The 17210-nt window shown below is 32.5% G+C and overlaps 1 protein-coding gene and 1 long non-coding RNA gene across 4 annotated transcripts in view; one reads left to right on the top strand and one right to left on the bottom strand.

Moving 5' to 3' along the window:
• The window catches only part of LOC145319158 (proton channel OtopLc-like), an 84284-nt gene that overhangs the window by 7254 nt on the left and 59820 nt on the right, over positions 1-17210 (top strand). For all 3 annotated transcript variants that reach the window (XM_080161063.1, XM_080161062.1, XM_080161061.1), the window contains exons 4-7: positions 4160-4220; positions 8779-8867; positions 10462-10499; positions 11276-11357. In XM_080161063.1, the coding sequence (XP_080017189.1) occupies positions 4160-4220; positions 8779-8867; positions 10462-10499; positions 11276-11357 (270 nt within the window). The remainder of the gene's footprint in view (positions 1-4159; positions 4221-8778; positions 8868-10461; positions 10500-11275; positions 11358-17210) is intronic.
• Positions 13353-17024, bottom strand: LOC145319164 (uncharacterized). The gene is made up of 3 exons (XR_013879715.1): positions 16767-17024; positions 15085-15170; positions 13353-14175 (listed from the first exon to the last, which is right to left on the bottom strand). It is a non-coding gene; the product is annotated as an uncharacterized LOC145319164 (long non-coding RNA).

Below are 17210 nucleotides of genomic sequence, written 5' to 3'. Positions count from 1 at the left end.
CGGGACCGACGCTCCCGCCGGCCGCCGCCGTTTTCCGCCGCCACCTTAAAAATTTTTTTATTGCATTTCTCGCCGAATTAGGCAATTTGGAATCATTTGAGACCCTGTTATTTTTTTCAAAAATTTTTCCCCTTACAAGCAACCCTGCGGGGGGACTTAGTCATTTTTTTCAAATTTAAATACAGTATGCTACTCCCTTAGTTTTAGAGATAATTGGATGAAATCTTTTTGATTGTGTCACTAATTACCCCAAGTTTTGGTATCTTTAAAAAAAAACGGCAGCAGCACCGCCGCTCCCGCCGTTTTCCGCCGCCACGAAAAAAAAATTTTTTTATTGCATTTCACGCCGAATTAGGCAATTTTGAATCATATGAGACCATGTTACTTTTTCAAATTTTTTTGGGGCGGTGGTGGAAAACGGCGGCGGCGGATGGCGGGAGCAAGGTTGCTTGTTAAAAATAACTTGGTCTCATATTATTCCAAATTGCCTAATTCGGCGAGAAATGCAATAAAAAAATTTTTTTTGGTGGCGGCGGCGGACAGCGGGAGCGGCGGTCCCGCCGCCATTTTTTATTCAAATATTTTCAAATATTTTTTTACTGACCTACCTAAAAAGCACAGGAGTAGCACTGAATTTAAGATATACCTTGATAAACGAGAATTTGAAAAAAATAACATGGTCTCAAATGATTCCAAATTGCCTAATTCGGCGAGAAATGCAATAAAAAAAAAATTTTTGGTGGCTGCGGAAAACGGCGGCGGGCGGCGGGAGCGGCGCTCCCGCCGCCGTTTTTTTTTAAAGATACCAATAGTTGGGGTAATTAGTGACCCAGCCCAAAAGATTTCATCCAATTATCTCTAAAACTAAGCGAGTAGCACCCAAAATAAAATTGCTGGTATGTCGTGTGACATTATCCATTCAGATGACAAGTTTGAACACTACTCCAGTGTGGTAGCTTATACCAATAGAGAAACTATTACTTTTAACATCCAACTAAACTCAAGACTGAAGAGGGTGCAATGTCCACCGAAATATATTTCAATAAATAGCTGGGAAGTATCAAAGACTTTTTCACTCAGTGAATTTATCATAATTTTTCTTAAATCACGAAAATTGGGCGGATTCTGGATCCCAAATTCGGATACCTACGGATTGTCAACCTTAATTTTTATACAGTATGACCCTTTAAAATCCCCTTTTTCTAAATATATTGTTCTTACAAGAATCCGTCCAAAAAAAGGCGAATTCCGGATTCTTATTTTTGGCGAATTCAAATTCTAGATTCTAGCAATATTTTTAATCGCTTTTTTTTTAAATTTAAAAATTTAGGTGCTACATATGTCCTAAAAATTAATGTTCTTTGTGTTCTCTATTATTCACTTCCGAGAATAGAATCAAATTTTAAAAGATATTATTTATAATGATTATAATCTTTGCCTTCAAAAAGGCGGAGTTGAAAGAAAAAGCTCAAGACGCAATTCAAATTGCGGATTCGGATTGTTAATTTATATGACTTTTGTAGCACTTAAATTTTTTTTATTTAAAATGTGGCAGACAAAAACCAAAAAAGTATTTTTTTCGTAACTACAAGATAAATGATGGGTAGCATCCAAAGTATTAGACCTATAATAATATTGCTAGAATCTGCAATCCACAAAATTTTGTAAGAATTTTAATCCAAATCTGGCCCAAAAATTTGGCGTATTGCCAATTCTAATTTGTTTATCTTTTTTGTTATTATAGTTAGTAGTAGTACCTACCTACTATGAAACAAAAACAATTTGCTTAAAATTGGGTAAGGTGTTTTTAAAAAACCTCAAAATATACTTATGTGTAAAAATGCTAAACCTAAAATTTTTACTATAATTTTATAAAAAAAGTTTGGAATATTAACAAAAATAAAATTATTTTATCTTAATTCTACTTAAAATTCAGGGTGACCACTATGTACGTTATGTTCAATATGTTCATATTGAACACCATTTTTAGGTTTTTGGTACGTTTTTGTTTGTTATTGATTTTTGTGTACAATATGAACATTTCAGTATACGTTATTGTACGTTTTTCTGTAATGTATGGTTAGTATTAGTCATCATTAATGTTATTGTATTTCATTAAAACTATTTTTTTTTTATTTCTTCGCGCTTCGCGCGCCATTTTACCAATTAATCCCGGGATCTATGACGTCATTGTGAAGCTTCCGTAAAATAAAAAAAACTCAACTCAATGAAGTATTTCACTAAATATAAAAAAAAATTTCCTCTAAACTAATTGTAATTACAAACCTTACCAGGACATATGAGAAGTTACACTTTCAAGGAGTATCACATTTGTTCATCAGTTAGTGAGATAATTTTTAGTTGATTTTTATGTTTTCATGTACTTATAGGAATGAGATACTACTTTCTATTATACAAAGTAGAACAATGATTGTCTGTCTGTCTGTCTTAAGATCTCGGTAACTGATGAACCGATTGGGTTCTGCTTTTCAGGTAACATACCTACTGGTCCTGTTGTGGTTTTAGGCTATTTATTTGGGAGTTGGGACAACCCGAACCCCCCTAAAAAAATTCCCCCTCAAATTTTTTATTTATTTTTGTAAAATAACAAGTAAACTCCCTTTAAAAAAAACTCACTCATTTTTTCTTTTTTTTTTTACAAATCATGAACGACCAATTCTATACCTGCTGCTGGAATATTTAATCGTAAAAATGAATAAAAACCTAATTATTAGGTGGTACTATTTACATGATTAAATTGGGGTAAATTTTCTAATGGGAGGTAATAAAAAGGGGGTAGGTAGTTAACACCCAAAACAGATTCGAGAGGGGTTTAAAAATTTCTGCCTTTTACCCCTCCACCACCTCACAAATTGAGCTTTTTATACCCCCTCCAATGAAAAAGTTTGGGTATCATCCTAGAGGCCTCTAGAGGGGGGGGGGGTAATTTTTTCTAAGGGCTATTTCTCTTGGGAGGGTCGTGGTACCCTCCCCCAAAATAGTTATAAACCTTCCCATGACCTATGAGAAGCTACCCTGTTAAGGAGAACCCGATCGGTTCAGCGGTTAGCAATATCCTTCATTATAAACAAACAGACAGACAGATATTGTTTTACTTTGTATTATAGACTAGTGACTCCTCCCCTAGCATCTAGAGGCTCTATATTGGAAGAAATTTGGAGGGCATAAAAATAGCCTAAAACCCGGACTCTAAAAAAATGTAATACCCTAAAGCCATCTAGGGACCTATAAGAAGCTTCCATATAAACGAGGACCACATCGGTTCAGCGGTTAGCAAGATCCTTTCCTACAAACAAAAAAGCTTACTACTTTATATAATAGGACTAGCGGATTTGCCCCTAGCCTCTAGGGGCTTTGCCCCAAGAGGTTTAATCAAACCAATTTTTCGTATTTTAGATTTAAAAGAAAAATAAAAAAAATTTGAAGGGGAATTTTTTTTTGGGGGGGGGGATAGTCGAACCCACTATTTTAATTTAGTTTTAAAAAGAAAAACTTATTTTTTTCTGGGGGGGGGGGGTATTTTTCCTCTTTTGGGAGGGTTTGGGGTATCCCAACCCCCAGAATAGTTATAAACCTTCCCAGGACCTATGAGAAGCTACCCTGTAAAGGAGAACCGATTGGTTCAGCTGTTAGTGAGATCCTTTGCTACAAACAAACAGACAAACAAACATTGTTCTACTTTGTATTATAGATATCAAATCCCTGAAGAGTAAATCCTAAACAGTTCATTGTTTACTGAGATCTTAAGCTTCAGACAGACTGAAAGACATCGTTCTACTTTGTATTATAGATATATGTATATGTGGTTTATGGTACATTATTGTACGTTATTTTTTCAAAAAATGTACGTTATTGTGTTCATTGTAATTTTTTTGTAGTACGTTATTTTCAATATTAATATCAAAAAGGCGGTGGTCGCCCTGAAAATTCTGCTTCACAATTTAGTTTTTGCTCACTTTTGAAACTTTAGTTCTAAAAATGTTATTGTTAATGTAGGTACAAATTTGATTTTCATATGATCTGGTTTGGAAATGTATTGAAAACTGATATATTTCATAAGAAATATGAGCTGTAAACCCTATAAACATTTTTTTAGGGTCATGCTGTAAATCATGACTTCTGAGTAAATTTTTTTTAGGGTGCTGTAGTATTTGGTTTTGGAGCCATTTTTTACACTATTCTTGAAATAATAACTGGAGGTTTGTATCTTTTTTTTTACACCTTTCTCATCAAAGTTGCATTTGTCTTAAACTTGGGGAATTTCTTACAGACTTTTTCATTAAAAAATTCTTACTATAGGTATGCCTTATTTTGCTTCCTTCCCCCTTTTATTTAAACATTAATGGTCAGGGGGGGGGGGGGCATTCATTTTCTATGTGTGAAAGATAGAGGGCCATAACCGAGTGACTTTTTAAATATGGGTATGACACATAAGTGAGAGTTGGAATTGCACAGAATGACAGAAAACCTGGCAGGGTCATCCAGTTAAACGGCCAAAATAGGATCATGGAAAGAAAACGAAGTTTCCGGTTTCATCGTATTTTCACAGTAGCTTTTGAAGGGTTATTTTAGGTTAGGTTAGGTTAAGTAAATGTTAATGATTGCCCCGCAGGGTTAGAAAATATGCCCCGCAGGGCTAGAGCCCCCCGCAGGGGCTAGAAGTATGAGAAAGTCTACTGTGAAAAAACGACGAAACCGGAAACTTCGTTTTCTTTCCATGATCCCCAAAATATTTAGTTGACCTAAACAAAGCAATTTATTCTACCAGAACACTAAATATTTGTTAGTAGTACATCCTCATATGAAATGTGAAATCAGGTGTTCAATTAAATTTTAGGTTCCAGGTATGATCCTGCAGATCTCCAGAAATCTTTAAAATGCTCCCGAGACTTGAATTTTTTACTTAGAGCCTTCAAATTTTAAACTTTAACTTGACTACATGACATAAAAATTTCATAAAAATCTGCTGCTGTTTTCCTGCCGACTACCAGCTGCGGCGACTGGCAGCTCAAAATTTATGCTTTGAGATTTCTTATATAAAATTTACATAAAGATAAACATTTTCTGTAAAAATGGTTCTTCTAGCTTCAAAAATAAGAAAATTACAGCTGTTTAAAAATTTTAATTAAAAAGGACCTTAAAACAAAGGTTGTTAGATAAAAGGGGGAAGGAAGAGAAAGGGGACTATGCACGAACAAGAGCAAGTGATTCTAAGCACATTTGAGCAGTGATTCTAAAAGATTTTTTGGGTTATGTTTAATACCGTTATATTGATTTAAAAAGTTTAAAGGGCGAATATAGGTTCGATATGATATGAGCTTATATCAAAGGTGCAATTCCATAGATTATAAATAACTTAAAAATATTGACATATTCAATTGTATAAGTCTATTTATAGCTTAAAACCCGTCAATCTCGAAAAAAAAATTTGGAATTAGTGTGGTTCCCTAAGAACTCAAACACCCTAGCATCACACAAGGCTTCGTGGCAAGGTTGAATTAAAAAGCTTTCGTTAAATGATAGTCGTAATAACGTGGAAACCAATTAATCAGGGGTAAATATACCCTCCTTCTACCTTCATAAAGTAAATTATTTAAAAGTTAAAAAAAACATTAAATAATGTAAAAAGTAAAAAAAATTAATCGATAAAATTTTCTTGGAGGAAGAATGATTTCAAATCCCTGTTTTTTTGTGGCCGTGTGTGTGTGTGTTGAAAATGCGTACAGAAGGGTTGTTTATATCATCATGAATTAATCAAAGATCTCTGTACAGAAAATAAACTTTAAGACGTATTATTTACCCTGTCAATACTCCTGACGCCTTTCTACGCAAATTATTTTTATGCTTTTTAAAAAATTAAATAAACTAGTATATAATCTAAAATAATAAACATTTAAATTATCTTTTAAGGTGCGTGCCAATGTAATAGTCAATCAAACTTAAGCAAAATAGTCAAAAAAAAGTCTTGTAAAGGGCTAAAATAAACGATTTTGTCGGCAATCTCATTTATTATATGTTCAATTGAAACAGAAAATTGCAAAATCTACTTAAGGATTTTTTTGAATTTTTAAATTTGGCATAGATATTCTAAAAGTATGTAATGGCACCTTTGATATAAGCTCATATCATATCGAACCTATATTCGCCCTTTAATTTTCCCATGGTTTTATATAAATAAAACTTTGAAATGTTGAGTTGAAACTGCTATGACACAAAAGTAAACTTTTTTGATGAAAAATTTTAATTTAAAGAAATGGATTGTAACTTGTAATATTTTAAACAGTTTTATTAGTGTGCTTTTGTAATTTATAGCATTTTATTATGCTTTAGCGTATATTTTTAATTGAACTTTTGAACTCAACAAAACATTTGATGATATTGTCCCATAAAAGCTGGACATTTTAAAGGTTTTTTATAGAAAACCTTAGTGAAACTTAAGTTTTCCAGCACTTAAAAAAAATTTCAACATCAAATTATGTCAGCTAGAAGCAAAATTATAAGCTTATTTTGGGCATAAAGTTAGGATGCTAGTAACTAATTATAACAATATAACATTACAATATAACATCCATTTCATGATCATAATCCCATGATCAAAACTAAGAAAACTTCTAAAATGAGGTTTGGTGATAGTGATTTTACATATACGCCAAGGAAGATGACCTCAATCTTAGAAAATTAAAATTGTACCATACCACATAGTCTTTTAATAGTATTGTTGGCCTAATTATCAATCCCTTATCCCTGGTTAAACATAATCTACTTAAAGAGATCACGAATTAGTTTTTTCAGAATTCATTTTTATTTACCTTTCCTTCTTTTTTAAGTAATTTTCATAGAATAATTTCTTAAAAGTTCCAGTAAGTTAGAAAAAAATTAGATTAAAATTCCAAAATCAGTTCCACACGAAGTTAATGTTAAAGTTTGAGAAACAATTAAACTGTAAGAAAATAAGCCATTTCTTTACTTGCAGATAAAAACAAAAAAATCAATACTTAGGAAATAATTTTGTAATAAACCTCTTTTAATATTTGTCTTCAAACTTTCTTTAAAATGTAATTACAAAATTCCTTTTATTTTATAAAATGATTAACTAAATTTCGGCATGTTTGAACTGCTATGAAGACAAAAGAAAAATTGATTAAATCTCTAGAAAGAATAATATTTAAGAATTTAATGGTTTAAAAAGTGAAACTATACTATATTTGCTACACACTTTTAGCAAAAGATTCAGTCATTTTAATAAAATATTTCCATAAAAATTAATATTCTTTTTTTTATGTCAATGAAAGATTAGTAATAATCCATCCACACACACACATTGGCACACCCCAATTATCTACACACACACACACACTACGTAGCCTAACACACACACGCACACACACTCTCCACACCCCAATTATCTACACACACACCCACACACACAACGCAGCCTAACACACACACACACACACACACACCCACACACACTCTCCACACACACTCTTCCTCCCTAATCTTTATACTCCCCCCCACGAATCTACACACACACACACTCTCACTCTACCTAAAAAGCCCACTCCCCCAACGCTCTACACACACACACACAAACGCCCACACCCACACACACCCATTCTCCCTAAACGCCCACTCTCCCCCCACATATTTACACACCTTACTTAACCAGGGAACTAAAGACATAAGACAATGGCCGATAAATTAATGGATATCCAAAAGGAAAATATACACAAAATTACACATTTTGTAAACTATATTTAGTGGTTTAAACATTTGGACACACAAAGTAATGAACCAACCAATAAAAATTAAATAAAAGTCCCCAGAGTTATTTATTCAACGAATAAAATGTCATTAACTTTGGGAACTAATGTAATAAACAGCTAAATATCCACTTTCTCCCTGAATACAGAATAGAAGGATGTCGAGTTTTTAATAAAAAGATTTAACAATATCCTATTTTATAAAGTGGTAAGCTTTTTTTGTCTGTAGCGAAGGTTTTAGGCTATATTATTTTTATTAAAAAAGTTGCTAGTGAATTAAATAAAATTGAATATAAAATTACAAGATTAGAATGATAATCTTTTTATACATTAAATAATTTTTAATTTAAAACTAACCTAGGTAGAGTTAGGTAGAGAGAGAGAGAGAGAGAGATAGAGATAGATAGATAGGAAGAGAGAGAGAGAGAGAGAGAGAGATGGAGAGAGAGACAGATAGATAGAAAGAGAGGTAATAAAATGTCGTGCCGGTAAAAAACATTTTACTTTTCGAACTTCGACTAATTTTCTTTTTTGCTTTTTTTATCATTAAAATGATAATCATGTTGTGTTACTTTTAAATGACATTAAAAAAAATACACAATGCTTTATCTATTTTGAATACAATTCCCTATAAATGCACTGCAATTGTTCGTATTTAATGCATGTATTATTCAGTTTTCATAATAATTGTAAGCGCGGTATCGTTCTGTTTAGAAAATTTGAAAATTGTTTTTCATCTAATTAAATATATTTCATTTTTGTAGGCAATATTTTTAAAGATTTATCTTCAATTGTTAGTTATCTACCTATATATATAACGTTATTTGCAAATTCACAGCCACTTTAAGTTTAGAATTTTCACAATAGTAGTCAAATTTTTAATTGTATTGAGTATTATCTACTTATGCCTTATAAATCCCTTATCCTTGGTTAAACATAATCTACTCAAGTTGAGAATTTTCACAATAATAGTCAAATTTTTAATTGTATTTAGTATTATCAACACAAGTTGAGAATTCTCACTGTAATAGTCCAATCAACACTTTCAATTCTGTTCTTCTACTTGCTTTTATTATTTTGCAGGTAATTTTCAATATTGCACCTAGTTATATTTAATGTGTTAATAATTATTTCATATTTTCAATGTAACTTAATTCCTTGCACACTGTCTCAGGAAGGTAAAAGAAGTTTTGATAAAAAGGCAAATAGTTTTCACTTCTTCCAATAATTAAAAAAAATTTAGTGTTTTTCTTTGTGGTTTATATTCCATACATAGGGAGCTTGTTGCATGGAAACTACATGTAGAAAATGACCCAAAATTCCGTTTTATGGCTGGCCAGCTTTTTGTGCTTCTAATGGCACCTTTGGAATTTCAATATCTCAGTTTTTTGGCCTTAAAAGAGTGATTTACCGAGGTTCCTAAAAAATGATCTAAAACTCTTTCCTCCCTCCGCCCTAAATTAAACACTCTAACACTAAAAAAAAAAGCTTTTGAGTTAAAGGGTGTAAAAAAAACCAATCGCTCACAATTATTTATTATTATCCCTACAATTTTGGTTTCGGTTAATTTAGTCCATATCCATAGGCGTCCAAGGGGGGGAGTAAAGGGGTGATTAACCCCCCCCCCCAAACGAATTTCGGGGGAGTAAAGGGGTGATTACCCCCCCCCCCCCCAAACGAATTTGGGGGTGCCGTAGTCACCCTCAAAATATTTTTTTTACCCCTCCCATTTAAAATATACCCCAACCATTTAGGAGGGGGTTTTTCCCCCCCCACAAACAATTTAAGGGGGGGAAATACCCCCCCGAAAATAAAAAATCCTTAACAAAAAACAAAAAAAAAATTCGGCGCGCATTTTTACTACTAAATATTAATACATTATCAAATTACCCTCCCCAAAAATTTTGGGTGGGTTAAAAAAATTTTGCAGCGCGATTCGAGCGCCATTTTACCCCCTTCCCCCCCCCCCCCAAAAAAAAAAAGCAAATTACCCCCCCCCCCCCCCAAATAAAAAAGGCTTGGACGCCTCTGTCTATCCAATCAATTTTGAATCTACTCACCTATCAAACGCAAAATACCTCAAGACATCAGGTTTGTATTTTTACAGAAAGACTTGAAATCTTGGAAATAGACCCGAAAATATTTAGAGTTTTTGATGAGAATTCTAAATGCCTTTTTTAAAGACATCTTAACCAGGTTTCTAACCCAATCCTTGCCAATTTCACATCAAAAAGACAGATATGTCAAACATATTATGCCCATTTGAGACAGAAATGTCATGTCTCAAAGTTTGATGGGTCTGCCTTTTTTTTATGCAAAATCGTATAGAATTGAGTCAGATACCTGGTTAAGGTGTCTCTAGAAAGGTCTTTAAATGCCCCATCAAAAACTTCAAACATTATGAGTTCTATCACCAAGATATCAAGAACTCAATATGATTAAATTGTGAGCAATTGTATTTATTCACCCTTTAAGTACAATATTGTGTAAAAAAAAGGCCACATAGCATTTTACCGCAGTTTCTCCCAATAAGGAACGGTCCGTGTTTCATTGTTTTAATTTTTCAATACACTATACAGTATACATGTAAGAATCATAATCTAAAGATATCCGAAATAGCCTTTTTAAAAAAAAACTGATTTTACCTTCCTAAGACCAGTGTCGCATTTCTGTTTAGATAACAGTTGTAGTTTTCCAACCTAGGCTGAATCTCAGGTAAAAAATGTAAGAAGGAGTTAATCAAGTTTTTAAGCACACAAAAAAACGATGAAAAAGACTTATTTTTCGCGTGTTTTTAAGCTTTCCCTGTGCATCAAGAGGAGGGGAAGTTTTGACACATTTACGTAAACATTGAGTATAGGCTTTATCTTTGGACTGAGAGGATAGGATATTAGGGATAAAATCACTCTTATATGATAAATTTATGAAACAAAATATGCATATTTTTTCTTCAAATATGTAAATAACATTTAAAAATAGGCATATTTTGTTTAATAAATTTATCATATAAGAGTGATTTTATCCCTAATATCCTAATATATTGTTATTTAAAACGTCTTTAAACTTTTTAAAAAAATTTAACAAACTTTTGGTTTTGATTTTTACCGGACAGAGCAACAGGAGGCCTGCAGCTCCTGAACTTGGAGGCCTGCAGCTCCTAAACATGGAGTCCTATCCAAAAAATCTTAAAACTTGGGCAAATTTATCATATTATATAAGTATGATTTTATCCCAAATAACCTATCCTCTCAGTCCAAAGATAAAGTCTATACTCACTGTTTACGTAAGTGTGTCAAAACTCCCTCCCCCCCCCCCCCCCTCTTGATCTTGTATATTCCAGATTTTCTCTTGGACTTCTTATACCGCGTAAAATGTGCTTATAAAACATACGGTCAGTCGTTTGGCCGCTTGCAGCCTTTGAAGATTTTTGGCGATAATCGTTACCAGGAATATTTCACCGTAAACTACAACATTTATTAAAACATTTTTAGATTTGAGCATGGAGTTTCTCAGATTGGTTTGATGCATCTTATTCTAACCAACGCTATAATGTGGATTAGAACTATTGTTAAAGTAAATTTATTTTGATTTTAGTATTTAAATAATAAGTCGGCAATGCACAACTATGGATATTTGTAGTAGCGAAGCTACTTTAGAAGGGGAGGGGCGAAAGTGACACTTTTTGAAACCAAAACTAGAGGTCAACAAAGGAACTCAACTAAAAAAAGAGTTACAGGTCTGAGATTTTGCATGGCAGTTGCTTTATAGGGGTACAATATGGAACTGTGAAGAAACGGCGGCGCAACCGCCGAAAACCGCCGTTTCCCGCCGAAATTTTTTTTGCCTTTTCTCGGCGGTTTTCGGCGGTTGCGCCGCCGTTTCTTCACAGTTCCATATTGTACCCCTATAAAGCAACTGCCATGCAAAATCTCAGACCTGTAACTCTTTTTTTTAGTTTAGTTCCTTTGACTTTTAGTTTTGGTTTCAAAAAGTGTCACTTTCGCCCCCCCCCCCTTTTAAATGGCTTCCTCTTTCCGTAATTGTTTAGGCTCCTATAACAGATCCTAAAACTTTTTATCAACATTCCCATCATCATGGAACATAATCAACTACAAAACATCCATGGCAGTCGGACAGGTTTTTGGCTATTTTTATATTTTTCTCTGCCAAAGTAGTTGATACTTTCTAGATGAAATTATACCTATCCATTTTGATGATTTTGATTTATTTGCTATTAATTAGTGTCAGTAAAAAGCGAAGCTTTTCTGTTATTCGGGTTGGTCCGTATGTCCGTAACATAGCTTTTTTCGTTAATTCAAGCATGTTAGAATCCAGGGACAAGGGAAGGCTATTCTGGCAAACAATAGTAAAAGGCAATATTTCACCATAATCTAAATTATTCCAGTTTGCAGCTAGAGCAACTTTTAGCTTCAGTATGATCGTCAAAGATCAATTTATGATGCAATACTAACTTGATTTTGTCAGGTTTGTTGACCACAATATTACTATAAGCCTATCTAATCAAAATTCTGAAAATAGAGAACGATTTATTTCATTTAACAAGTATACAGTTGACTAATTAAATTTTTTTCTTGTTCTTACTTTTTTTTCATGAAATTGTATCATAAACAATTTTCAAAACACATGTATGTTCAATGATTATTAATTATGTACTTTATCTATCTTTGACCCATATTATATTTTTTGTTTGAGACACCTAGCGGCCAGATTATAAACTACATATTTAACAAAGCGCATCAAATTTTCTTTTCTTTGCTTGCACAAAAATATTTTAAATCTTGTATTATGATAAATCTTAATGTATGTAAGTAAACACAGACAAACTAAAGGAAAATGTGCATGCAAAAAACTTTTATCTTTGAAAAGATATCATCGTCATCCTATTATATAAAGTAGTAAGCGTTTTTTGTCTGTCCTGAGAGATCTCGCTAACTGCTAAACCAATATTGTTCTCTGTTACTGTGAAGCTTCTTATAGGTCCTGGGAAGGTTTTAAACTATTTTTAGAGAGGGTGTCTTTACCCCCCTCCCCCCAAAAATATTTTTTTAACTCTTTTTAAACTCAAATTTGAAATGGGATGAGGTCGACTTTTCCCCCTCCTACCAGTTATAATTTTTTTGTCAGTAGAGAAGGATCTTGCTAACCGCTGAACCGATATGGTCCTCCTTTACAGTAAAGCCTCACATAGATCTCGGGATAGTTTTAGGCTATTTGTCTTCCACCTCCTTACCCCTTCGGAGATAGAGTCCCCTAGCCACTAGTCCTATATACTGTATTAAGGATTTGTTGTCTGAAGCTTAAGATCACAATAACTACTGAACCGATTACGTTCTCTCTTTGAGAGAATCTTAAAATAGGTCTAGTAATGGTTTCAGGCCATTCTAATTTGATATTTAGGTCTTGAAATGATTTAAAATTATTTTTGTAGTCACCTTCTGCCTATTTGAATAAAAAGCCCCTAGATCGAGGCTATTAAAAAATATAATACAGACTTAGACAAAACTAACTAACCTTTTATTTTGAATTAAACAATAATATATAAAAATGTTTTTAAATTAATGATATATTTACATATCAATTAAGAAACTTAACAAAACAATTAAAAATGATAACAATACATAGGTAACAATAAATTATAAATGATTACAAATTTTAGTAAAATATATTCATGAAATAGCTTAATTTTTTTTATTTTATGTAATCTCCACATAATCCTCTTTGCCTCTCCAAAACGGTTCTGGCCAGTATTTGCTGGTACTATTTGCTTTTGATTCCTACGTAATTTATGACAGATTTGCCGTAAAAATAGCAAAAAAACAGCTAAACGGTTAAGCTGTAACCAATATACATACCAAGTATTAATAAGTTTCGTAATGAAATTCGGATTCTAAGTGCCATTTAATCATTGATTACGAGATAGTTGCATTAACCCCCCCCCCCCCTTCCTATTTCTAAAGGACCTTGTAAACGTGTTGAGTCTTACTACTGTAAGTACTTTTTATTGTTACTAGCGGCTACGCCCCTAGAAGTCTCTAGGGGTAATTAAGGTAGGAGGGGGAAAATATTTTTTGTGCGGAGGGGGGTGAAGACAACCTCCCTAAAAATAGTTTAAAACCTTCCCTGGACCTTTAAGAAGCTTCACTGTAAAGGAGAACAATATCGGTTCAGCGGTTAGCAAGATCCTCCGGGACAGACTAAAAAAACGCTTACTACTTCATATAATTTTCCTCCATAATTTTTCCCACTAACCCTTTAACTACCCCTTCCCGCTTTAAATTTGGCCCATGAAAGTTTTCAAATATTTCTTTTGTTCTTCTTACATTTTCGTATATCTTCATTGGCTGTGCTTAGCTGTCTTCTACTAATTCTCCTAGAACAAATATCTAAATTATTTCTTCTTACACAAATAAGATTGTATGCATGATATTTTAGCAGAACTGCTATAATCATATTTGTTTGTCTAACCATTGTCTTTGTATAAGATTCTCTAACTTGTAGATAAAACATAAAGATTTTAATGATTTATAGCAATAGTCTTAATAAAAAAGGGTGTCTTCCACAAATAGAAATAGAAGAGTAGAAGAATATTCTGAACCCTTTTTTCGTCAAATCTAAGAGAGAACATTCCTAGCAGACAAAAGTATTGTTTACTTTCGACTCAAGCTGATGTGGATTCTTAAAAAATGATAGACTCGCTATTCGATAGTGAGGCAAAATTATTTTTGTGAAAAATCATCCAAAAGCACATTAAAAATCTACAAAAATTAAACAAAATCATATGTTAATAACCCTCTTAAGATTTTATTTCATTTTTGTAAATTTTTTTATTCGATTTTGGAGGATTTTTCATAAAAATAATTTTGCCTCACCAGCGAGTTGCCAGCCTAACTTTTTTTTAAGAATCCAACTTTGTTTCAAGCTTTCAAATTGTAAACGAAATTTTTGGGCAATTAATTCTGATTCCGCAAAGCTTTCTACTAAGAAAATATACTGTTAACAGCTGACTTTTATGTATGTATGAAATGAAAAAAAACATGCCTTCGTAGGAAAATGTGTACATAATTTCAACCAATGAGATCCAATGTAAATTCCGATGCGATTCTCCTATTGGCTCAATCAGACATTCCCTCTCTTTCTTAGTACCTTTATTCTTCCACAGAAAATTGATGCAGAATTTATAATAAATATGTTGAGATAAAGAACATTAGTAGACATAAGTATCAAAATAGTTTAAGTGGAGGGAAGGAATTAAAGCAAAACAAAAACGTATTAATCTTACCTAACCCAATTGATCCATCTCGTCATTATCAATAGCCTCAGGTATAACTTCCTTTTGTAAATCTCTTATATTTTTCAAGGTCCATCCTTAACAAAGTAATATTATGAGAAAAAAATTCAAATATAAACAAGGATGACAACATCCATAAAAGCAAAGCTATGAAATGGAAGGACAAACGAACATTAACACTTGTAGATTGTTAGAACTGAATTAGCAGAATATTAAATGCATCAGCACAAACAATATTGTAAGTAAATTTGTTGCAAAACTGCATTAATAGATGATACTGTTTAGGGACCTACTTACATTTTTGGGACTTATTTATAGAGATGCTTTGCTTATAACATTGTACCTTGTTGGAATAGGAATCAGTTTTCAAACAATCAGAAGAATTGGATAATTTTAACATACAAAAATTTGTTGTCAAATAAGTTAAAAATCAACATGTTTAAAATGGATGAACGGACATTCTCGTATTGATTATAGAGTTGCTACGCTTTCTAAATTGTACCTATTTACTACAGGAATCATCAAGCAAAGTTTGGAATCGATAGGACAACTCTAACCTGTTTAAATTAACGTAAAGAGATAACTTTGACGTACGCACGGACGGACGGACCGACCCTAATTATAGAAAAGCTTTGCTTTTAAAAAGGCAGTCCCACGGATTGTATTTAATATCAAATATTTAATATTTGTTTGAAAATCGAGGATATTCGGGTATGGTCTCTTTCGTGGTAACACCCCTTAAGGGGCGATTCTTATTATTTTCAAATTGGCTTTTCTCCTATTTCTGCAGGGCCAATTGCCTAACCCTGAGGGGCTATCACCTAACCCAATATAACATAGCCTAATCTAAAATAACCTATTTAAAGTCATTTTGAAAATACGAAGAATCGCCTCTTAAGGGGTGTTGCCACGAAAGGGACCCTTCCCGAATATTCTATAGAAAAATTAACTTTTACGCAAGTACGCAAAAAAAATTAAGAAAGTAAAAATTGCCATTTTAGAAAAAAAATATTGTAAGAGTATGATTTTCAATAAAAATACTAATATTTTTAAAACTATGAGTTAGATAAGTTTAAATCCATTTCATGGAAATAAATATTTGAAACGGTTAAAAAAATTATCAACCTTGTTTTAGAATAGCTCATGTGTATAAATGACGTAGTATGTCTTTTTGTCAATCTGTTTTTATAATTTGAAATTAAATTGACTAACCTTTTGATGTTAAATAAAATAAACGTAAAATTTAACATTAAAGCCACTTGTCCTTTTGTCCATTTGTTATAATACAAAATTCTTAGAACTACGGGGAACCTAATTTTGATACTATTACCCACACAACTTTTGAAAATATTATTAAAAACAAAAATATATTAAAATCAAAATATTAGAAAACTTAAAAGGCTGCTTTAAAGCAGTCCGGCTGCTATGGATGTTATTTGCTCAAATATGCACTAGAATGATGGGAAAGTTGACAAAAATTCATATGTGTAGCTTTAATGGTAGCTTAGTAAACCTAATTTCCCTCATAGTGATAAGCACTTACAGACGGACTGACGACGAGAATTGGATGGTGGCTTCGCTACTAAAATAAGTCAATTTTATTCCTATCCATTTGAAGTAAAACACCCCCTTCAGCACGCCTCTGGTTGATAAATGTTAATTAAAATAGTTACCAGCAAGGCATTGTTTCTTGCAATCTCTGAAACTGATTACATTTTACCAAACGTTTCTGAAATTATTACATAAATAGTATAATTAAAAATCACTTTACTTGATATAGCTGAAATATTATCAATTTGTTTGCAATGCATTAAATTATCACCTATGATATAAACGTGTATTCAAAAATTTAACGAATAACAGGCCATGTTCCGAAATCTTTGTTGTATTTTTTATGAATATATATTCACACAAAAATATAACACGATCTATTGGGCACGGTTTTGATAAATAATTATGGAAGAAAAAAATAATTTTATCGTATAATTAGACCATAAATTGAAAATTTATAAAATCACTATGTTCAATGGATTGTTTGTTTTGATTAATATTCAGCTGTTTTCAAATTTAAAAGTGTACACTTTTTTTGATGAGGTTTAGCGAATTTATACTCAGAA

The sequence above is a fragment of the Acartia tonsa genome, chromosome 5 (assembly GCF_053477335.1).
Source record: "Acartia tonsa isolate MP-2025a chromosome 5, ASM5347733v1, whole genome shotgun sequence".
Lineage (NCBI taxonomy): Eukaryota > Metazoa > Arthropoda > Copepoda > Calanoida > Acartiidae > Acartia > Acartia tonsa.
The sequence above is the reverse complement of the archived record's forward strand: the minus strand, read 5'-3'. Positions and strand labels throughout refer to the sequence as shown.